Source organism: Thermobia domestica, chromosome 3 (assembly GCF_964235325.1).
Source record: "Thermobia domestica chromosome 3, izTheDome1.hap1.1, whole genome shotgun sequence".
NCBI classification, from domain to species: Eukaryota; Metazoa; Arthropoda; class Insecta; order Zygentoma; family Lepismatidae; genus Thermobia; species Thermobia domestica.
The window spans coordinates 330,097,164-330,121,060 of NC_137456.1; the positions used below are offsets into that span (position 1 = coordinate 330,097,164).

The window sequence follows — 23,897 nt, forward strand, 5'->3', positions numbered from 1 at the left end:
TGCATGACGTCTTTTTCAACTGTTCTTTTATAAACTTCAACATCAAAATCTGGGAGAGGCTGATCATTGGTTGATCCTTCATAAGTTTCTACATTAAAATTTAAAACACCGTGTACAATTTCAGGAGTCTCAGCTGAAGCAACGGGTTGTGGGACATTTTCAACGAGGTTATGGTGAGAAACATTTGGAAGTAAACACCTGTTACGCTGTTCGTGTTTCTGGAGGTGTTTTCTAAACGACTTAATATCTAGAAAATCACGGAAGCAATATTTTTCGCCACAACGATATTTGCTATTGATTAACAATTTGTGAAAAAAACGAAGGTGAAGAAGAAGAGATTTAGGTGATTTCAAAGCTAACTTACACAAGAAGCAGGTAGACATGGTGATATTACTAAAATAACCTAATACTAATATGACTTATCAAAGAAAAACTATGCCTATCATAACCTCTGGTCATTTAGGACATCATTTCGGACATCAATGTACTAACGGCAGTGAAATGTTTGTCCTATACAGTTTCAATTTCGTACACAAATTTCTGCAAAAACATCCAGGCTTGCTCGCTTTCCTTTGGGTACATCGCATTCAAAACATGAACAGCCTTGAAACAAATGTCCATTGCTTTCAGTGGTGATTCTATCTTGTAGAGTTCATAATCCACTGAGACATAACATTCCGTAACATCGTATGTTTCATTTGTGACGATAATAGGAATAGGCTGTACAGTGAGGCCAAATCTTCTCATCTTCTCTCTATGTCTTTCCAACTCAGGTTGCAACTCATCTATTGCCTGAAACCAAATATACTTAATAAGAAACTATCATTCAATTGTAAACGAAGTCAAAAGGAATCTTAAAGCTATAAAGTGTTAATGAACTAAACCGACAAACTCAAACAGGTGATTCCTCACATCAAAATAAGTGAAAACAGCTCATATAGACGTGTGATTGAAAGAGCATAGTTTCGGGGTTATACGCTGCCAAAAAGGCGAAAAAATTAACTTCAAAGGTCCATAGCTCCACTACTATGGAACATATTTTAGCCCGATCCAGACATCACTTCAGCGGTGTAGAAGCAAAACCTGCTAAACCCATTCTTCAATTTTGTCAGGAAACGAAAAGAAAGTGACTTTCTTATGTTTCAGAATTGATGAACAATTGTTTTTCTTTAGTGGTAGATTTCACTCATCTGCATTACGTAATGAGCAAAAAAAAAAAAAAAAAAAAAAATTCTTCTTCTTACAAAACTGAAAAATGGATTTAGCAGATTTTGCTTCTATACCTCTGACTTAGTAACCAGTATGTACCATATCCAAATACCTGTTTCAGAATTCTCGGGTACTTCTGCGATAATCTTTAGAAAAGCATTTTGATACTAGTTAATATTTTCTGAGTACTCTCCCGCTGCCTCTCTAAAACTTGTTATGCAAGAACTGGAGAATTCTGAAACACGGATGTTTGGATAGGACACATACTAGTGAAGCTATGGACCTTTAAAGTTCATTTTGTCACTATTTCGGGAGCTTATACTCCAAAACTATACATTTTGACTATAGTTTTATATGAATGTTTTGTTTTGATGTGAGGAATCACTTGTTACAGTTTGTGGTCTAGTTCTATCACACCCTATACAATATATTACACACACACACACACACACACACACACACACACACACATATTATATATATATATATATATATATGATGTGTCATTTATAAAGTTCAAACATGATAACGGCAAGACCAGAAAGAGATCAGCACTCAGTGTACAGTGTTGTCAACTCATTTTAAAAATAGCTCTACGTCAGGTCGTTCTGCATTTAAAGAGAAAATAAGCAATACCAAACTTAGTGTTCAGTGTTGCAAAGCAACGACGCAACACTATCCCAAATATGAAAAATAAGCAAATTTAAACGCTTCTGCAATAGTAATAACGCAAGTGAGACAGACGGGGTGAGGCATATCGAATGTACCTTTGTGTCAAATAGTACCATCAAGATTTGACGTATTTCGAATAGATAGGAACAAAATTATAACAAATTGAAAATTTGATTTTTTACAAAAGGCTTTATTTCGAAAATGTCATACAAAACTATCACATTTAATGATGCAGATGGATTTAAAAAAAAAAAAAAAAAAAACATGAAGATCATAATGCCGTTTACAGTATTTTGATATCTCAAACCGTTCGGGAGAATTTTTTTGGAAATAAAGTATTTTGGAAAATTTAATTATAATTTTGCTTCTATCTATGCGAAATATGTCAAGTCATGACGGTAGTATTTGACACTAAAGTACATTCGATATGCCTTGCTCCGTCTGTCTCACTTGCGTTATCAATATTGAAACCGGAAGTTGTCGATTTTTATAACTTCCGGCTTCAAAGAGGTATTACGAAGGAGATGGAAGCTATTCCTGGGACGTTTACTCGTTTGCAGAAAACCGATTCTTTTTATCTTTTACCGTTTTGGTCTGAGCTTAATATTGAAATTCGCCATCTATTACAATTTTTGCTCTAGGGTGATCAATGGTGAAACCGAAAATGGCTAATTTGAACTACTTCCGGTTTGAGTATTCTAACAAAAAAATCTATTCGTAACATTTCATCTTTTATTGGGGAAATTTGATGATGAGCCATGCAGTAGCTCTTGAGATCTTTTGTGTCCTAAACAAAAGGACGGACGGACGGACCTGGTAAATATATGAAGTAGTTTTGGCATACCAAACTCTCTGAAAATTGAAGTTGAACTAATACATCTCTTTTCAAATTAGAATAACCTAAAGCAAACTACGAGAGTACTTAATGTTCAATATTACATACATCAAGGACATCTTTCACTGTATTAGTATAACAGTAGCACGAAAACATGAGCATGTACTGTTTAATATCTAAATTTACTTTTGACAAGCGTACTTTTATTTAAATAAATCTACCTGCCTTACGAAAATATTACCGGTGTATGTAATGTTAACAAACACAGGCAACAGCGCGACTACTACAGGCGGATATACCTATTATATTTACTTTACTGTAAGTGTTAAAAGAATATACAGGGTGCGGCAGCGTTCATAGCGTAATTTGACTTGCGTAGTACAATGACATACTGCATGAATGCGCGCCAGCTCTTGCCCCATTCGTGTACTAATGAGCTACCATTTCGAGTGTGACAGTGATATGGAGCGGTGGTGTGCACAGTATTGTGCCTTTGCTGTTGAAAGTTATTTCAAGAATAATGACTGTTATTGCTACCCAGCGTCTATTTCGGCAACATTTCAACTTGGGACGTCATGGGAAAGTTTCAGATGGACGGACCATTGTGAGGTGGGTACATGCATTCCGAATAACAGGTTCTGTTTGCAATGACAAACCAGGAAGAAGTGAAAGAATTGTACGGACACCAGAAGCCGTGGAAAATGTTTGTGCTGCAATATTGCGTAGCCTAAAAAGATCTACTCGTCGTCATTCACAAACGGTGCATATGTCCGATCGCTCATTCAGGAGAATATTGCACGAAAATCTCCATTTTCACCCATATAAGCTGCAGATTGTTTAGGAAATTAGGCCTCGCGATTGGATTTCACGCCATGCGTGATTTCCGTCGCCAAAATCCACTAATGTTGCACACTATCCTGATGTCAGATGAAGCTCATTTCGAATTATGTGGTTCAGTGAATAAACAGAATTTGCGTTATTGGAGTGATGTAAACCCGCAAGAACTGCACATTAAGCCCTTGCACAGTTATCGTGTCACAGTGTGGTGCGAAGTTGCTTCCTTTGGGATTATTGGCCCTTACTTTTTTGAGGATGATAACGGTGTGGCTGTAACTGTCACCAGTGAACGCTACCTAAAGATGCTGCAAGACTTCGTTCTTCCCCAATTAGGTATGGTCGATGTGAATGTGGAACAATTATGCTTTCAACAAGACGGAGTGACCTCGCATACAGCCAGAATTTTCATGGATTTCTTGCGAGAGACATTTCCAGGTAGAGTAATTTCCCGTTTTAGTGACATTTCCTGGCCGCGTCGCTCACTTGATCTTTCATGTGCATACTTTTTTTCTTTGGGGCTACCTGAAGCAAGAAGTGTTGCGAACACGTTGAGCCACCATTCCTGAGTTGAAAGATTGCATCAGAACTGCCGTCGGCAATGTCCCAGGGAATACGTTACGCCGAGTTATGGAAAGCTTCAAACGCCGCCTAGATGAATGTGTTGTGCAGAGGGGGCATCATTTGACAGGAGTCACATTCAAAAAGTAACCCACGCAATGGACAATGACTTACACATTAGTAAATGACCTTTAACTATTAATTGACATAAGAGGTAATAAATAAATTACAGTTACTGCCTTATGGTGTGTTTTTAATATCGTACTATGAACGCTGCCGCACCCTGTATTATTAAAGCTGTTTGAGAAATAAGAGTAACTACATTCATTTATGTCCCTAACAAATATTCTACAAGAAACGAAGATGTATTTAAAGGAGCAATTTCACAATCCTATGAAAGTCTAGCTCCCACTTCTTACTTTTCAAAGCCTGGAAACTCTTTCACTACACAAATTTGCAATTTTATATATAAAAGGAAACAATGTTACATTTACCTCTACGTGAAAAACGAACCTCTGTTGGCTTTCGTATTTTGTAGGTCTCCACGTTCCTGTTGTATCTTTCTTCTTTATAGCTGACGTCACTACAGGAAAATGTCTTCCCAACAAAATGAAAAGGACTGTGTTTCTTGTATCTGGAAGAAAAGAGTAAGCATTCAGTATCCTTTTAAAACTTAAGAAAATAAACTATGAAATATTCATTATCGTTCTCTTTTAGTGTAAGGCATCTCCTTGGTATTACTTGTTACGTTACATAATCACATTTGCAGTCAGTGTGTCACTATTTTTAAGCATAAATTACTCGGTGGTATGTGTTACGATGCTAATCGGAAAATAAGCGAAGACTTCTCTAGAATAAACTTGATTCACACAGTAGAAAAGATACTGTAAATATATCTTTTGAACATAAGTCACCATGCTCGTCAAGACATATATTCCAGGAGTACAAGGCATCGATAATTACGAAGAAAACACCTACGTCAAGTCACTAAAGCAATGTTACAGTTGCTTGCTCAACTTCGAAGACAAAGTCTGCTCTTTTGACTCGAAAAGAGCCTGTTGTTTTCTATTTTAAACTAGAACTATTAAAGATTAACAGTGCTCACCTAAAAAGGATTGAATCGTAGCCTCTTTATAATCAATAATAAGTCAAAGACCTACAAAGTCTGTCCTGAGCTCCTGTATTTACTCTGTTAGCAGTTGAATTACTATGAGAAAGTGCTACCTTGAACTATTGTAACTGAGCTTCCCGCGCTAAAGGCGGTACCTACGGAACCTATGGCGAGAAGTCACAAACTCTTATCAGAGTAGCACATACTTTAAATTCTCTTCCCTAAGATTGTAGATATAATAATGAAGTACATACTTGGTAATCGACGCTATTAGATATATCCTAAATAATAAAATGTATACTGCCCTTGATGCCGCAAAGTGTAAATTATTTTGATCAAAAAAAAAAAAAAAAAAAAAAAAATAATAAATCTGAGTTTTATGTCCCAAGGCTAAAGCAGAATGCGTTTATGACAATGAATGAAATGGTGGAATGAAGAAAGTGGAGAGAACAGGAGAACTCCGAGAAACCCATTTGGAGCGAGATGGTATTGAAACAGGAACCCCACGTAACATAAGTGAACGCTCTACTAGTGAACAACCTGCAGTATTCAGTAGTTAAACAAGGGTAGCCTTTATGATATTTCAAGAATGCACTGTAACAAGAAAAAAAAAACAAGAATCGTAGCAGCAAGAAAAAAGTTACGTAAGAAGATACCACAAAGGATCGAAATAATTTCAAATAAAACTAAACCGATTTGATTTCCTTCATGTTGGTACTGCAGCTTCATATAAAGAGAAACTTTTTTCTAGGCTTCTGAGTAAGAGGTAGAGAAATCGAACTTTCCATCAATAAATAACATTAAATCCAAATGAGCTACAATAGAAGAAACAACTGTGAGCATTGATGGTTCTCGAGGGAAGTCATAACGTTAAAAATAAGCATGTTATTGGTATAAACTGAGAGAGTTGGTACACATTTAATCGCTAATGTATTATACAAAGATTAGTACATTAATTTTTCTTCTATTAGACGGTAGCGATAAAATAGTAATCCTTTCCGGTGTGACTTCCCTCAAGAGCCGCCACTGGAGTTTTAAATCCCTTATAAACTCTGATGACGAGGTAACTGAAACACAAGCAAAATACATTTTCCTTATGGGAGAAAATATCAATACTAACCTGATTTAAGCTTTTCTCTTTTCAGTACTGCTTTTAAATCTCGTGTCTCTGGCAAACTTCCTGCTTTATTCACCAAAATCTGTTCCAGCTTTAAGCTTAGGTTTGGCCACTTCGCTAAGAGACTTAATTCTTTACCTTTGTATTTCTGTGTGAAATCAATCTCAATCTATCAGAAAAATAAAGGAGTATATAATATGGTCATTTTACGAGCCACTGTCTTTCATAGCAAAATATATAAACTTCGGTGGGCAATATAACAAATAGACTTCGGATAGTTATGCATTTTGCATGTTTCATATGCAAATGCATATTTAATTGTTTCTGGTTCAAAGATGATCATAATTTGTAAGTCAACATGGAAATATTACTAATTCATGGATAATTTCTCTTATCTAAGTTGCTCCCTATTGGGATTTAAATTCTACTTTTGCACATATTTTGTATCTGGTTCAGTGACTTTGTACCTGCTACGAAATGTCATTAACAGAATTTCTTGGAATGGAATGCAGTTAAACAAGGGTCACCTTTATCTATTGGTGAGATCACTCCAGCAGTTTGAAGGGATAAGTAAGCTAGTTACGTCTATCTCTGTCTGATTGCAGTTCGACATGCCAACTGCAAAGAGAACATATCTGGGAAAATTTAAGTGCATGTTTGGATGCATATCATGGCGATTTTAAAGACATATTTACATGCATATTTTGAGATTTTTAGTGCATAACTATTTGAAGCTTAATAATAATACATGTTCTTTATGTATTACCAATCTAACCATTTTTTCACATTTTTTTTTTTTTCAATATCCTTGTTCTGCGCCTATACAGTTCGAAATTATTTTATATCTTTCTAATTTTGCACTTACGCATAGAGATGTAAAGAAGCCGGCTTTTTTGGGGGAAAAAGGAAGAGTTAGCCTTGTTGACATTTTTATGATTTCCATATTCAAGTACAACCTTCACTTTCTTGTACTAGATTGTCCAATGAAAGAAGTACTTTACAACATAAATTACTTTTCAATCCTATTCCGTCTGATGCTGGGTGTCTTTATTGGCTATTGAACCGGTATCTTACTGGTGGCCAGCAAGTGCAAGTTGTGTAATATTGGTTGCCTAACCCATATCGAGTTTCTGAAAATCTTGTCAAGTTGTACGGATTTCATGCAGATGCTGTATATTAAATTCTAATATAAGTTTAGTACTCAAAACCATTAACGACCATTACAAGTATTACGGTATTTTAACAGTAGTAACAGTTCAAGTTCGCGCTGCTGGGTTTAGGCATGCGCTATCCTTTGAACATCTTAATTATTTGTGTACCATAGCCTGCCGTACAAATGCTATGAACATGACTTCTTCCCAATATTCCCTTTACCTGATATGCTCCAAGTATGGTTTACACAAACTTTGCACCAAGTATGGTTTACACAAACAACCGTATTTAAACTTGCACAAGGACAAGAAAGAGCAAATCCCTATTTAAATTTAAACTATTACCACTATAAGAAAAAGTTTCAGGCCTGCTTTTATCCGTGACTTTCTAAATGTGATACCATACTTACTAGCGTATATCCTAGTGGCTGCTTCAATGCTGGATATTCAATGTAATATTGATTGATTGTTTTATTACTATGGTTAAGTTCACCTTGTCTTTTCCTAGACGTTAACTCCCAAAGTTTGCAAACTTTATCCCATGGTTCAATACTGCATATATTCATACTGCTGTTCATCATCTAAATCTGAAAAGATTATAAAAACAGGTCGTATTTGGGCATTACTATAAAAAATCGTCATAAGTGTATATCTTAAGCGGGTGCTTAATTAGACAGAAAAAAAAGAAAGTTTCGACAGGGGGGAATAGAGAACTACGTATAATGAGATGCAACATTATTTTTCGGAATATGGCATCCCTTTTCACGTTCTTTACTTACTGCTCTTTTGTTTATTTTTTATTCTTTCTCTATTCTCTCTCATTTGATGAAGCATTTTGCGTCAGCTTAGTAATTATTTAACTATGTCTGTTTGGTTCTGCAATAGTTCTACTGTACAGCTGCGGTTTTCTATATTTTGCAATATGTATTAAACAAAGCAAAGAGTTATACAAGTATATTTGAAGAATACTCATGTGTAATGACATTAAACGGTAGTGCATATTCAGGGGATGGAAAAAAAATACGGAAACACCTAACAAATTGCAAAATACCTTTATTAACAGCGAGTAGGACCACCTTTGGCACGCAGAACAGCCTGCAGTCGAGGAGAATGGAGGTATACAGGCCACGTATAGTTGTCACAGGGATGTTGTACTATTCTTCCGCCAAAGCAGCTGCAAACTGTTGTAGAGGCGACGGTGGTGGGTAGCGGTCTCGCACCTTGGTCTCCAAAACTGACCAAAAGTGCTCAATGATATTGAGAGGTCTTGCGATTTTGGAGGCCATGGCAGATGTGAAACTTCATCTTCGTGGTCAGCAAACCAATCATGGATGATGTGAGGTGTATAAACAGAGGCTCCCTCATTTTGTAACACTGCATTACCATCTGGGAACAAAGTTTGCACCATGGGATGCAGCTGATCACTTAAAATGGTTATGTAGTTCCAGAGTGCGAAATCATGAGATCGAAGTAGAGGGTGGGGAAACTGTAGGCTGAAGGACTGGAGAGTAAAACAAAAACAACAACAACAACAACAACAAAGCTCTTCACACTTTTGCAGTGCAAGGTTTCGATAATGAACGTTCACGTACTTGGTCATCCAAAAATCTTAAACTATGCAATATTAGGAATTATACCGCTGACCACTAGTTCACCAATTAATTAGACATGAAATACACGTTACTTATATACAAATTAGTGTAAATATTTTGCAAACTGCTGACATTTCATTTTATTCTCCCCCAGTACGTTTTAATTGGGGGAATCTTCCAAAAATATTTAGTAGAATTCCTCGTCTCTCCAGGATTTCACACCTTGCGTAGTCCTTACCACTGACATGTCCATGCAGATGATTATTGGTCCGGCAGAATACCAGAAAAAGGATGCAAATCATCACTGAAGCGCCGCCACGCTTCACTTTTGATAACAATCGATTTGTGTTGACGTTCTCCACACGTATACTCGGTCAGTAAATCGTGTTTGAAATGGCTACCTCTTTTATACTAGGTTTTTCCATTCTTTTTGTTTATGCCCTTTATATATCGGATAAGAAAGGCATTTTATTATAAAGCTGTACGTAACAGTCTGGTCAAAAACACACTTACCCTGTATCTGATACAGGGAGCTCTAAATTTTGTATAGAGTTCATGCAATAATGTAGGAAAATAACTGACAACGATATAACATTTCAAACTAATATGTAGAACATGTTACAGAGCGGAACGTTATACCACATGAAAAAAAAAAATCATACTACGCACACGGCCGGACTTAGGGTAGCTCTATTTATGTGTATAGCTAAAGTTGTGGGGCTTTTTCATGGCTCAGGGTCCCCCATTCTCCCCTACAGACTGTAAGCTACAGTACCCACGTTCGGTTCTCCCATTTCAATAATAGCTCAAATATGGAATAACACTTCCCTTTCCATAAATATTACAATTAAAACTTTCAAATTGTTATTTCTAATCTTTAAATAGAACTAGGTTAGTTTAATGAGTTTGAAAATTCATGCTACAAAGTTTAACAAAAAAGTAATGAAGTGCTATTTGATTATAACAGATACACATTTTGTGTAATGATAGATTAATAAAGAGTGGGGGACGTAATTTGACGACAAGGGGGAGAGTTGCCACACGGGCAAACGCCCTGACCTATGCTAATGCTATAGGCTACAGCGTACGTGATTTAACAACTGACACTACAAATCATTAACTGTCAATATCACTGACACTATCGATCTAACCGGACTATTTTTTTTTTTTACATTAAAAGTAGTTACGTACTACACGTATCACCATTACCACTTATAGTAATTACACTTGAGTATTCTTCGAATTTATTTTTGTTGCAAAGTAAAGAATATTTTATTTGTGCAATAAAAAGCATTAGATCTAGATAAAATTGGCACTACTAAAAATTTGGGTTCTGTACACATGAACAGGATTACATTTCCAAAAAACGTCCTAAACACGAAAGAAACATGAACAGAGTAAAAAACAAGTAAATCAATAAAAAAAGAAAAATCTACCTTCTATTGGAAAATCTTTCTGCTCTGTTGATTTACGTTTCTTATATGACAGGACCCCGCTTTCTCGCAAGGAACGTTTCCTGTTGTTGTATTTATCCCACAGCTTTCCTTTTGCAAGTACTTTCTTTCCCTGAACTTGTTTGTAGGGTACGTAGTAGGTGTACTGTGCAAAATAGGAGTAATAAAGTCAGTTACAAGAAATCATTATATATATATATATATATATATATATATAAGATTGTTCTCTTAATATGTATACATAAGTTGGAAAATAACCTTAACATACTTATTTTTTTTGTTGAAATTAAAGTAAAAGAAGTTTCAATGTGACCTATCATTTTCTAAGTAGCTCAGAGCATCCATTTACCCACATGATAGTTAGAATAATATATAATTTACATAGTTATGTTCCAAACGTTCTTTCTTTTAATATTTTGACCAAAGTGTGCTACGTAAAACGCTTTTCTCTTTCACTTTTCTTATACCTTTGTTTAGCACCTTAGGTGTCTGATCTCTACTACTTTATCTGTCTTATTACTTTATCATTTTCCTGCCATTATCGTTGTTTCTAACTTACATTTTTCGTGTAATTATCTGAAATGGAAAATTTAAATGTCAAGAAAAGCCAAAATTGATAAATCAGGTATTTTTTAAAAAACACCTTGGAAGTAAGGCATGCAGAAATGCTTAATAATTTTTCCCAAGTATCCATATTGTTACAATTAAAATGTGCTTAAATAATGTACAAACTTACTTTGCTCTCAGTAGGGAAAATTTGCACTATAGCTTCACTCAGTTCCGTGAACGTCTTGCTACTAATCCTAAAAGTAAACAGGAGCTATGTTATAACATATTATATAATCCAACCTCGAAATATTTTATACATTATGAAATTATTTCTCCCATCTTCCCCTTCTATACAATTTATGGATTGAAGCAGGAATACACTATCCTGTAGTACTTTATAAATAGTGAATAAACGAATGATTTCCATGCAATTATGATTTGAAGGTATAAGACAAATATATATGTTGCCCCGCGTGGCGTAGTCGCTGACGCTCCCACCCTTGGCGTGAACGGTCTTAGGTTCGATTCCTCATAGAGTCACTCGGTCGAAAAGGTGTAATACCTTTTTTCTGGGCAGCCATCCTGAGTTGGGGGGTTTCCAGGGATTTTCTCATTCACACAAGACAAATGCCGGGATGGTACCTAACTTACAGGTCTTAGGCCGGTCTCTTCCTTCTTCTCCTGGATAGTTTGCTACCGAAGGACGTCATCCCTTAAATGCGACGGGCTTAAGGCCGTGGGTGCCGGTAATACCCATAAATTGAATCAATAAATAATTATATATATGGTTAATTTCAGCTTAACGTCCCACGATTATGCCACGTTGACTAAAGGAGACTTGGACCTATTGATTATAGAATTTGAACCGAAGGTAAGCGTGTTAGCCATTAGATCAAGCGATGGTCCTATACTGGATTTGTGTAAGAAAGTAATATATATTTGTCTATGGGGCAAAAGCTCACCATACACTAAACATAATATTTTGGAGGGAAAAAACACTTATATTAAACAGAATATTTTAAAACAGTATTTACCTTTTATCTGCACCTACGTATCGAATAATAACTTCAACCAGTTGTTGCCTAGTTCTTCCATTTAAAGACCCATTTAACGTATAACTGGTCAACACTTCTCTGCCTTCCAACGAATCTTCTAATATTGCTCGCAAATCCTAAAATTCGAACATTATAAATCCATTAATATGCAAGTAGTGGCAAAGGACTAATTTTAACACGAGTGAAAACGTATTAAATACATTCTCATCTACAACAGGTAGACCTAGGTTAAAACGGTTGTAACCATGTAAATATTAAACATTCAGTTATACTGAGAGGTTAGATTTTTTTTTGTACTGAGCGAATTTTTTTTCAGATTAACGTCCCATTCAGCAGCGAGGCTATATGAGACGTGGACCTACTGATTAACGTGGTATCCGAACCACATGAGCTCCCGCTGGTAATCGAACCCAGGGCTCCCACGGCAAAAGCGCGTACGCTAACCGCTTATCCACGAAGGAGCTCTCTGAGCAAAATATGTTACAGATAGAATGATACAAATAAATCTTGGTGCACAGTCGTCAATTCAATACCCTATTATTTAAAGCGAATTGGTAGCTATGGACGACACAAATTTCATCGAGTGGAGCATGGTAATATTGCAAATTTCAAGTTCTACGTTTAGGATTTCAATGAGACTTTGGAACCTTGAAGAATATTACTTACAAGGGAGGAGAGGGAGATTATATATCGAAGTGGAAGATGGTTTATACACCAATCGAAAGCACTAATGACGCCTATTAGGAAACTGTAATAATTTTCCGAATGCATATACTGTATGAGTTATATGAATATATAGGGTGTCCAGAAAGTCCGTTGCCACCCCTAGAAATCGCAAACGGTTAGACAGATGCGAAAACAAGAAAACACGTGTTTGATCATTTTAAAAGTACAATGTATCAAAGCAAGAAGTGTTGCCCTAGGGCCACCCGCAGGGTCCAACTCAAAAATTGCAAATAGTAAGAGGGTCAAGTAGCATATCGTTGGAAAGCTGTTTGGAAATGCAAGAAGATGGAACAAGTCTCGACTGTCTAAAATTATCCTGTGCAAAATAGCGGCCGGTGAAAATGTCAGCAAATGTTTCATTGTAAAGTCTATGGCCACCCCTATAGATCTGAAACGGCGCAACAGAGTCAAAACAGGAAAACGCGTGTGTCATCATTTCAAAAGTATAATGATTGAAACTAAAAAAAAAAAAAAAAAAAAAAAAAAAAAAAAAAAAAATCCAAAGGTCCTCTGCAAGGTCCCAGACGGAGTCCTACTTCAACTTTTTAAGCGGCTATTGGAGTCAAGTAGCATATCGTTTAAAAGCCCTTGTTAAGTCAGTACGAAAAAAAGATAACATGCACCACCAGGGGGGGGGGGGAGCTTGTTGAACCCAGTTCATATTATTGCTCTAAATAAAATGAACGAGAACCCGTTTAGAACAAAATCAAGCAGGATTCTTTTCTTAACATTCCATTACACAATATTATTTTTTTTTCGGATTTTTTTGTCCACGCAGAGAAGTACAATTCACAATATAATTTTCTGTGGGTTCGACGAACTCCCCTCCCTTGGTATCGTAAGGGTTAAATGAAAGCAAATGGAACACGTCTGGACGCTCTACGATAACACTGTGCAAACATCTTGCGTTTTAGGACTTCTTTCTGTAGTCGGGTTTTAGTTTATTCGCACTTTAATTCTTGTACTCAATGGAAAGATAGGAAAAGCCACTACTGAGAAATGCTCTTTGGGCATATGACTCGCACTGTACATGCATTCGAACCAATAATATTACAGTTTCTTAATGAGAATAATTAGTGGTTTCGATTAGTGTATAAATCATTTTCCACTTCGATATATAATCTCCCTCGTTAGGGTAAGACTCCTCTCGTTGATATGGCAACAATATCCTGAGCTGTGGAAGCCATCGTAACCAAGTGAGAATATTGATATTGTTTACTATCAGCTATTATGGCAACTAGAAAAATGAAATCCCAATTTGGAAATATAGTATGAAATTATTGTGACGGATGAAATTTCGTTGGTGGTTGTGGTTGTTAATTTAAATGTTCCAGGCAAATGTTGAACCAGATGAACAGTAAATAAATAAAATAAACATTCCTCCCTGGGCCACTAATACTTTCTAACATGAATCCGAAATCCCTTACTTAAATATTATGTATCATATGAACGTCCTAAATATTTCAAGCCGAATCAAATTGTTTATAATTTAGAATTCTGGAGGAACAGATATATTGCCTAGATTTATTCATAGCTGAGAAGCCTGCATGAGGCACGAAACCCATGTCAGGCTTTGAAATAGTTACCTACTCCCTACAGGTAATATTCACAATGCGGATTCACATCAGATAAAAGTAGTAGTCCATTTCAAATTCAGGGAAGCCGCAATAAAAGATGGAACACCATCAACGAACTTGACTCCAAACCATTAAACAAACAACTAGCGCGCACCGAAATTCAGATTTTTAATGGCCGAAATAATAAATTAACGCAGATTTAATAAATTTAAAGCAAATCTAGACTCTTGTCCAAGACTGAACTCCTTTATCCACTAGAGACTTAATAATTTTTATTCACTGAGAAAAAACAGATTTTTTATAACATCACATAACGGGAAACGGATTTTTATAACGGAAAGAGAAAGGTTACTGTATATTGAAATGCTTAAACTTAAATCAAAATATATGAAACAATAGCAAAGAACGTTGATTTCGATTTGAGATTGATTTTAATGAACCGTCGTCCCTGTAACATTAAGTTATATATGCAACCATATGGAACATTATAAGCTGTAGAAAAAAAAAAAAAATCTCGCATCATTTTTGATCATTCTCAAAAACTTCCGGACAGTTATTTTCGCAAGCTACATGCATAACGTATTAAAACAACATCTCATTCGTCCATTCAGCACAGTTAGTAATTAACTTTGATTTAGGAAGCCCTCATTGGCTCATGCATTTAGATGCTCATACTAATAATTTCACGTATTCACACACATGAACAAATACGATAAAGAAACTTCAACCCAAATACATACTGTGCTGGGTGACTGTAGGAAGGTTTAACTACTAAGTACTCAACTTACAAAACAATAATAAAAAAAACAATTATCATTCATTAGGACTGCACTAATTGGTCGTACTCAGCTCTTAAGACATCCCTGGTCTAAAAGAGCCATCCTCAACTGGGCATGCTCCTAACGTCAATGTTCCGGCCCTTTATTGCAATGGAAACTAATATTTTATTAATTTTCAACTGCCAATGCACAACAATAACATGTGTGTATCTGACCATCACAGAACAACTTCCTGAATTACGCATCGTGCAAATTACATATCTTTCTCGACGTTCTAGCTAACGTAATGCCAAAACTTCCCGGAAGTGAACTAATTTCTCTAGATTTCCGAAATTGTATCAAATAACGCAAAGAGTGCACTAAAATTCATATAATTAAGTATTTTTGCATTTTCTCACATACTTGTGAATCTTGGATAGTACCGTATACGAAATATGTAGTCTTGATCTTGTGCCCAGATCACTTTGACTGCAAATGTAAACAAACATCGTCCACTTTGCTTTTCTTCTGCAAATATGACCCAATGTATCCCATTTCTTGCAATTGCATAAAAAAAAAATCCCTAAATCCCAAGGTCTCAAATGATGCTCACATGAAGATCGAAACTTCTTTTTCAAAGTTACACGGTAGTTTGGAAATACGGCGTGAATGTGCAAATTCAGAATACATGTTCCAGTAACCGGAGTTTGAAAAGGGGACTTCAATCCAGTTTTAACTTGGCACCTTTGAAGAATTTTTATTTCAAGAAACGGCAACATGACTATTTTTTTAATGTCTTTCATGGCACCTTAATTATTTCCAAAGGTAGAATTCAACGAATATTTGTTAAATAAAGTATTTTTTCATGTATAAGATGCAACTTTATTTTCGGACACGAAAATTAAAGGAAGGTAAAAAAAATAAAAGTACTGTACCTACCGTATACATAAAATTATTGAGTTCGGTTTATCATAAAAATCATACACTAGTCATCATTGTGAACAATCATCACAACTAATCTTCACTGCGAAAACTTTCCTCATCCTATCGAAACACACAGCGATTATTTTCTTCATATGTATCTGAATTCCCTCTATAAATCTGGCCATTCTGCTGACTTGCCTCTCATGGTCTACTTCGACAATGAGATGTTCAATATGATTTTACCTTCGCCAGTCTTTGATTGTTTTCTTAGTTGGAGAAGAACCAAACTGACATTGAGCAGCACGATTGACTTTTGAAAGCTAAGTAAACTTGAACTGAGAAACTATCTCGCACCTATTTCTTTGGGAAACGTAACCTGAAGTTAGGTAAGTCAGTAATAATGAGCATGATGACAGAAACTCCACACAGAAAGTCACGCGAATTAAAAACTACCGTACCTTCGTACCACGCTAGGCTAACAAATATCGCAAAGCTAAGAAGTTCGAACCGCAAAGATATCCAGCGCGAAAACAATCAAGTGGGAATTACAACGAAAAAATCCACCACTTTATAAGACGCACCGAGCTTTTACATACCAAATATTTCGAAAAAAAAAAAAAAAAAAATGTCTTCTACATGGGGAAATGCGGTAACCATATATCGAGCATATGCGATGTACCAAGTATTTCAACTCCGGAAAAAGTGTGTGGAAGCCGCTAGGTACTCATGGTTATAATTTCAACTCACTTATGCCTAGGTTAATTCAAGTTTTACACAAAACAATATACAACGAAAGCCTTTAACATTCAAGACTTAGGTAATATTTCAAATAAGACAACAATTTTATAGAATTTCGTCACAAGTTACTTACGATTGTTCCTTCGGTGTGAAGTTCTCCTATTGTGGGTGTGCTTGTTCTACTGGAATCAAATTCAATTGAGTAACTGCTTGAGAAAGCTGCAGAACAATAAAAATGCATGCATTAATAAAAATAATATAAACATTTATAAAAAAACATTAATCACAACATAATGGTACAGCATGTAAGTCAAACTTAAGATATATAATATAAAAATATCCCTAGTTACTTACAGGGTGTTGGAGAAGTTAAGTCCACAGTGTCTTCTGTACCTGGCAAAGAGTAGTTGCTGCCATTATGCTCCTCTAATGAATCATTTGTCTGAAAAATATAATTTACATTATACAATCAGCTTAATTTCTTATTACCATTTTATAGTTCATTAATACATTTCTCCTGATTTAATTTCTACAATTGAAAAAAAAAAACCTCTAAACGCTTAGTGAAAGCTTCCCTTATACTTTTATGTGGTCTTGCTATTCAACCTTGTATTCTGAAAAACGGACCAGTTGGCAACTTTAAATCCTAACCGCTTCTCGGCTTACATCCAAGAGAAACTGTCCTCCATTTAAACTCGAAACTGTCCTCCATTTAATTGACCACAAATGAGATACATCTGTCGACTGACTCACGAAGGATTCTTGATAAAAATACATTGTACTGATCTTTACATATTTGTCAATATAATTGTCAAGAGGTATTTCAGAAGGACAAAAAGATAAACAGTTGCACAAGTGAAACCATTATACAGAATTACATATGGACAATTTCAAAGTACTGCAAAATACAGAAGAACTAAATTAGCCCAAGTTATCACTACGACTTTTATTAGTCCAAGTTAAAGAAATACAACGACTTAATTTGCATATCCGTAAGAAAAGTGAATAAAGATACGAATTATTTTAGTCCACTATGACTCATTTATACATAAACAGACACCAAAGATACTTCTGATTTCAATAAATGCCTCTCATGAGGTTTGTATACCCCCCCCCCCCAAAAAAAAAGATACGGCATTTCGATGTATTTTATTAATAGTGAACATTGATTGCAATCGCATAACAATAATAATAAACTATACAAAAATCACACCAGAAACATTCATAAACTTATTTTAAAAAAATTTAAAATGTTGCCTTTGTAGTATAATCTCTTTGAGTAATGAATGGGGAATTTAGGTCTGAATATAATGAGAATCATATAGGAGAGTGAAACGTGATAACCCACAAATCAAGAGATTACGAACATTTTTTTTCGCTTTTTGATTTAAACCAGTTGGTTTTCTTGAAAAAACCAGCTATTTTAAACCAGCCAATCTCTCTCTCTTTTTATTTTTTTAACTGAGCAGTATGGTGCTGGTAAAATACTCTACCGCAATGAAGAATATGGTGCTCTTATTTTCGGATGTTAAGTATTCATATACTTAGAGAAATTTTCATTAAACGATATTTTTGTTTGCCCCTAAATTGCACAAAGTGATTTCACCCATAAGTTTCTAGCGTTCTTTTATAGATGTTTCGTATTCCCCCAATTAGAATACAAATATGTTCACTGGACGATATTTCTCGTTCGATTGAAATTGCGTAAAAACGTTGATAGTTTCTCAATGTGTTTATAATAGCTTGTTCTTCTCTTCTATTTCTTAAATACAGTGTTACAATAACACTTTCGAGTATTAATTTGTCATTGTGACAAATGGGCTAAAGTTACCCCAAACATAAAAAATCCTGCATGGCATCAAAAAATTGAAACTATATCATCATTTTTGATCACACTGATTTACTGCTTTCAAAATAAAGCCAAAGGTTTGCATTTTAACAATGAGAAATATCATTAAAGTTTTTCCTGATCTTAGGAGATATTAGGGAAATTCTGAAGAAAGAAAAAAAACTGGGCCAAAGTATACCCAGTTTACGGTATATCAATTTTTTAAACCTTAAAAGATATATATGTAATCAATACGTTATGATACACACACCCACCCACACACACACACACCTGTATTAACGTCGCCACGAGATTTTCAATCAAACACGGCTGTTCAGCCTTCTCTTTCTTGTAAGCATTGTATCTATATAGGAATTTCATTCGCTTTCCAACTTTTGGGATCAACTCCTTAATGGCATCTTCTGTTAAATGCTCAAATGCCTCATCATCTATTTCTTCTTCTGTGAAAAGACAAGGACACTAAATAATGCTCAAATTAAAATCATTTGCAAGGAGAATGGTTTTTAAACCTTAAGAGGATGGGGAGGCTGTTCTAACATTAAGCTCGAAAACTTTTAAATTCGTACATTCTAATGGCCAGAAATATATTTTTAAATATTTCTTAAAACCTTAGTGTAACTTCCCGCATTTGTAATATGCACTTCGCAGAAACCCAAGAAACCATTTATTTGTTATCACTGTTTTTGAGTTGGTGATTTACAAGGCTGACAAAAACTATGATTAGAAAAGACAGATGTTTTGGTTCAAACTATAACCTAAGGGATTTGTATACATTTCACTGCCAATGTACTATACAAAGATTAGTAGGGTTCACTCGAGCAGACGGTTCTACCCAGTACCGTAGCCAGGATGTGTGTTTGGGGGGGGGACAGTGCTGTTATAGGTACATCTAGAGTAATTACAAACAAAAAAAATATATAAACATAAAAATATATAAAAATTACAAACATCAAAGTACATCTTTGGGGGGGCGGCCCCTCTGCCCCCCTCCCTACGCCACTGGTTCTACCAAATAATAAGTTTATAGGTAAAATATGTGAAACTTTTTTTTTCTTTTGTGGAAGAATGAGAGTGTGAATATATGAAATTATATATTCATTGAACGAATCTTGAACTGATAGTGAAAGTATTGTATGTGTATGCTCTTCCACTATCCTCGTTTATGCGCATACCCCCGTCACTGACGCGCCTGCTCACTACGGACCCCACCTTTCATTACCGCAGAGGCCTTCCTGCTATGCCCTTGCACTGACTCGTTGGATAGCATTCTTACTCCTTAGTGGCCACCGAGCACAAGTTGGTTCGTGTTTTATGCACTGTAGTTTTAATGCCATACGTTTACACTATTTAAGCTGATCCCTTCTGAAGTCAATCTGCAAGTAATAATGGAGCTCCTCATTTAGTGCATGCTATGCTAAAATAAATTCAAAGTTCTAACCTAACCTGAAGATGTAAGAAATGTGTCAAAATTTGGTAGAATCGTACGCCCAAGTAATACCGATGGGTTAAATTCCAAAGTTGGGCGTCCGTTTCCAGCGAAGTTTTTAAAATTTACAGAAGATATGGATAATTTGATCGTTTGTGTGCTTGATAATATATGTCTCGAAAAATCTGTTTATTTGTTATATATAAGCGGTTATAAACATGGGACTATACGCCGAGCGGAGGGAACTACTTTGCGCAAGGTAACCAAATAGTTGCATTGTGGGAAAGAAACGAGCATTTATGTTATCAACGTGGCGAATGTATAAGGGCAATGAACTAACAGTTTTAACATTTGTGAAGCAATACGTTGATAACGAGCAAAATCTTTTAAAAGTTTGTGAAGAGCACGGATTAATGAACCTAATAACAAATTGCAGAAAGTGTGGAAAGGAAATAACAGCGAAAAAACGTGACGAAAGCGGACGCCCAACTTCGGAATAAATGCCATACCGATTATTATTGCGTTATTCTTCCTTTAGATAGTAGTAACTAAATGGTAACCCTTTCCGTCGTCTCTCTCCCTCAAGAGCCGCCACTAGTTTTAAATCTCTCTTGCATTCTGGTAACGAGACGGGGAACTGAAGATTAACGTAGAATACGAACTACGTGAGCTGTCACTAGGAATCAAACCTGAATCTCCCCAAAAAATTAAATACGCTAAACATATAGCCACGAAGGAACATTTTGAGTTCTACCGAATTTTGATACATTCCTTACATTTTCAGGTCAGGTTAGAGCTTTGTATTTCTTTTAGCAGAGCATGCACAAAATGAGAAGCTCCATTACTACTTTGAGATTGACCTTAGGAGGGCTCGGTATAAATACAGTGTGGACGTATGTCATAAAAGCTACAGTGCATAAAACATGAACCAATGTGTGCTTGGTGGTCACGAAAAAGCACGAAGTCTAACCGTCAGTGGAGGAGCGCAGCAAGGGGGGCCCGAAGTTAGCGACGGGATACATCCGTAGGGAGCAGGAGTGGCAGCCAAGGTGGATATACGCATAAATGAAGGTAGCAGAAGAGCACACATACACATACAATACGTACACTATCACTCAAAATTCATTTCAATATGCTGTACACTGACAGTAATTACTTCTATTCACAGCCTCATTCCTTCATGAAAAATGTTTCACATCGTATTCTACCTAGAAGTTTTCTATTTAATATAGGCCTGTCTGCTGGAGTGAACCCTTCCTTGAAGCTATATGGTTAGAATGACCTGGATTGGAAGTAGGATCTCTGGGACGTGGGATCCTGTAGTTTCCCCTACCCGTGTAACAGCAACATTTAGGATAGGACCTATAGATCACTGACTCACATCTTCATTTAGTTATAATAACGGAAAAAGCAACGTGCCCTGAAGGGCTCTAACTCGCATTCACTCGCTGTCGCTAGCTCGGCAATACTGTGTGAAATGAGTATTGAGATTCGATTTTAAAAAAAGGAACCAAACTGCCAGAAAAAATTGGAAGAGGGGAAAAAATAGCCAACAGAAAAGTATAAAAACATGCCTGCTATGCGTAGATGTCTTAAATGCACGGGCAACTCGCATAAATATATTTTAAACTGTTTTCTACGTCGCGTAAAGCGTATTTTTAACATAACACTTGTGATTGTTAAATTGAAAATTTTTGCAAAATTCCTGCAGAAAATTTTTGACTTACAAGCTCATCGCAGAAAGACGAAGAAAGTTCTGCCATCGGGGTTGATTGTGAATTCGTCCATGGACCTTTATTCCATGATGTAACTTAGGCACATATTGATGCTGGAAACAGTAACAACCTATGCCAGCCCCGTTGATTATAGAGTGCACAATGCAGCTTCCCCGTTAAGAAACACTTTCTAAAACACAGAGTTCACTTGGCGCTAAAAGAATATTGCATGATTATAAGTATGTATCCCTAAAACAGGATAGTACGACCAGTTCTGCTTTAATATACGGCCGAGGTAACACGATTTAAAATCACTATGTTTTTAAAATTGAATTACTCAATCACATAGAATTTAAACAAAATGAAGCATATATTTTTTCACACATTTCTTTTAAAATACTAAACTTACCTTGAAATGTATTTATAAGGTCTTCAAGTTGCCAGTTTCGTAACAATTGAACAGTTTTTTCACTCATTTTACAAGAAATTCATACAAATATCAGAAACAATACGATTGAACAAGAAAATGGCGGCTTGCTTCTTTCTTCCTGCACGGCTTTCTGCGCATGCGCAAACACGGAATAGCACAACCAATCATACATATTGTTTATGGAGCTATAAAGATAATCTTTATAACAATAAAAATGATAACTATGCAATATTTTTCACACAGCACATACGAATTTTCTCATATCATTCTGGTAACATAGAAAAAAAATAATATTATATATATAACCACAATAATGTTTCCAATGACAATGCCAATTTTAACTATATTTTTATGGTTCTGATAACAGTACTCGTTTTTAGAGTGTATATGTTACATATATACACAACTGACGTATTTTAATGTAATTATTTTATATAATTTTTTATGCATTGCGGAAAATAGAATTTCATAAGAAAAACGTTGACTCAGATGGGAATCGAACCCTCAACCTTAAGATTTGAAATCCAACAGCGTACCAGTGAGCTAACACAAGCGCTCTGCGAAGAATACTTCTAGCGATATATAGCTGTATTTAAGATAATAATGACATTCATATCCACTGCAAACGCTGTTTTGTTCTACTTTGACTTTTATTTTAGTACTTAGGAGAGAATAATGTCCTATGTCTTAACTTTCACCATTCTTTTACATATGGAAAGATTCGTTTACGTATCTAAATATTCCATTAAGTATGGAGAGCAAAATGACAAACAAGCATGAGCTGACATTGATACAAAGTTTCGAAATATTGTATCATTAAGTATTTCAATCAATGTTGCTTTTTTATATATAATTGGTAACAAGTCTTATTATATTTAAAAGAAGAAAAACACATCTGCAAGATTTTTCCCGATTGCAAAGGCTGGCTTGGAGGTTCGAACCTGGCTTACTTTTTCCCGAAGATACCCGAAGCTGGACTTAGAAAATTTTTTGACTCAAAACACCAATAAAGAATGCGCTCAACCTTTTTGAGACAAGGTGTACATTCACGAAATGTCCCCTCGAGATTCGTGTAAAATTGATTTAAATACAAAGTTCTCTGCTGTCTAATGTGTATTGTACTAAATTTAGCTGCCCATGCCGGTAATTGGCATATTTATGGGCCTTCATATATCCGGAATTCTATCATACACTACCATAACGCTCGGACACAAAATTTCTTTTAGTTTCTTTAGATGTTACTCACTGGACATGAATATGGGCTTATGCGAAACAAATTGGATCAAGTATTGCTTCTGAAACATGTTATCCACCTCGGCCGCCATCTTAAATTTTACTTTCGTTTTTTTTCAAATGGAAATAGGTGCAAGTGTTACATCGGACACGTGCAAGTGTTACGTTTACATTCACTGGTGTAATGTATTTTACCGTAGCTTGCACCATTTGGAAGGTATTACATGTTCATTCGCTCCAGGCACTTTGCGAATAGACATTGCAGATTAATATCAGTTACACTTAGGTTTTTGATGTTGACAAATCAAAACAATTTCTAATTGGAAAACTCCTTACAACATAGGTGTCATAATCTTATTACATTTCCATGAGTGATTGTTA

The 23,897-nt window shown here is 35.7% G+C and overlaps 1 protein-coding gene across 5 annotated transcripts; it reads right to left on the reverse strand.

Annotated features, from left to right (window-relative positions):
• Positions 1–227: 227 nt before the first annotated feature.
• LOC145681205 (uncharacterized) lies at positions 228–22,419 on the reverse strand. 5 transcript variants are annotated; one of them, XR_014130741.1, is made up of 9 exons: positions 22,263–22,419; positions 18,983–19,152; positions 17,218–17,305; positions 16,997–17,082; positions 12,120–12,256; positions 11,273–11,339; positions 10,519–10,681; positions 7,901–8,077; positions 4,606–4,745 (listed from the first exon to the last, which is right to left on the reverse strand). XR_014130741.1 is itself a non-coding variant. In XM_081752719.1 (8 exons), exons 1-8 carry the CDS (start codon positions 22,327–22,329, stop codon positions 8,037–8,039), a joined length of 819 nt encoding a protein of 272 aa, XP_081608845.1. In that variant the 5' UTR covers positions 22,330–22,419; the 3' UTR covers positions 6,370–8,036. The 5 variants fall into 5 exon arrangements, 4 of the variants coding, with proteins under 4 accessions (XP_081608846.1, XP_081608845.1, XP_081608847.1 ...); XM_081752719.1 differs by lacking the exon at positions 4,606–4,745 and having other exon boundaries at positions 6,370–8,077; XM_081752721.1 differs by lacking the exons at positions 4,606–4,745; positions 22,263–22,419 and adding an exon at positions 21,866–22,156 and having other exon boundaries at positions 6,370–8,077.
• Between the last annotated feature and the right edge of the window lie 1,478 nt (positions 22,420–23,897).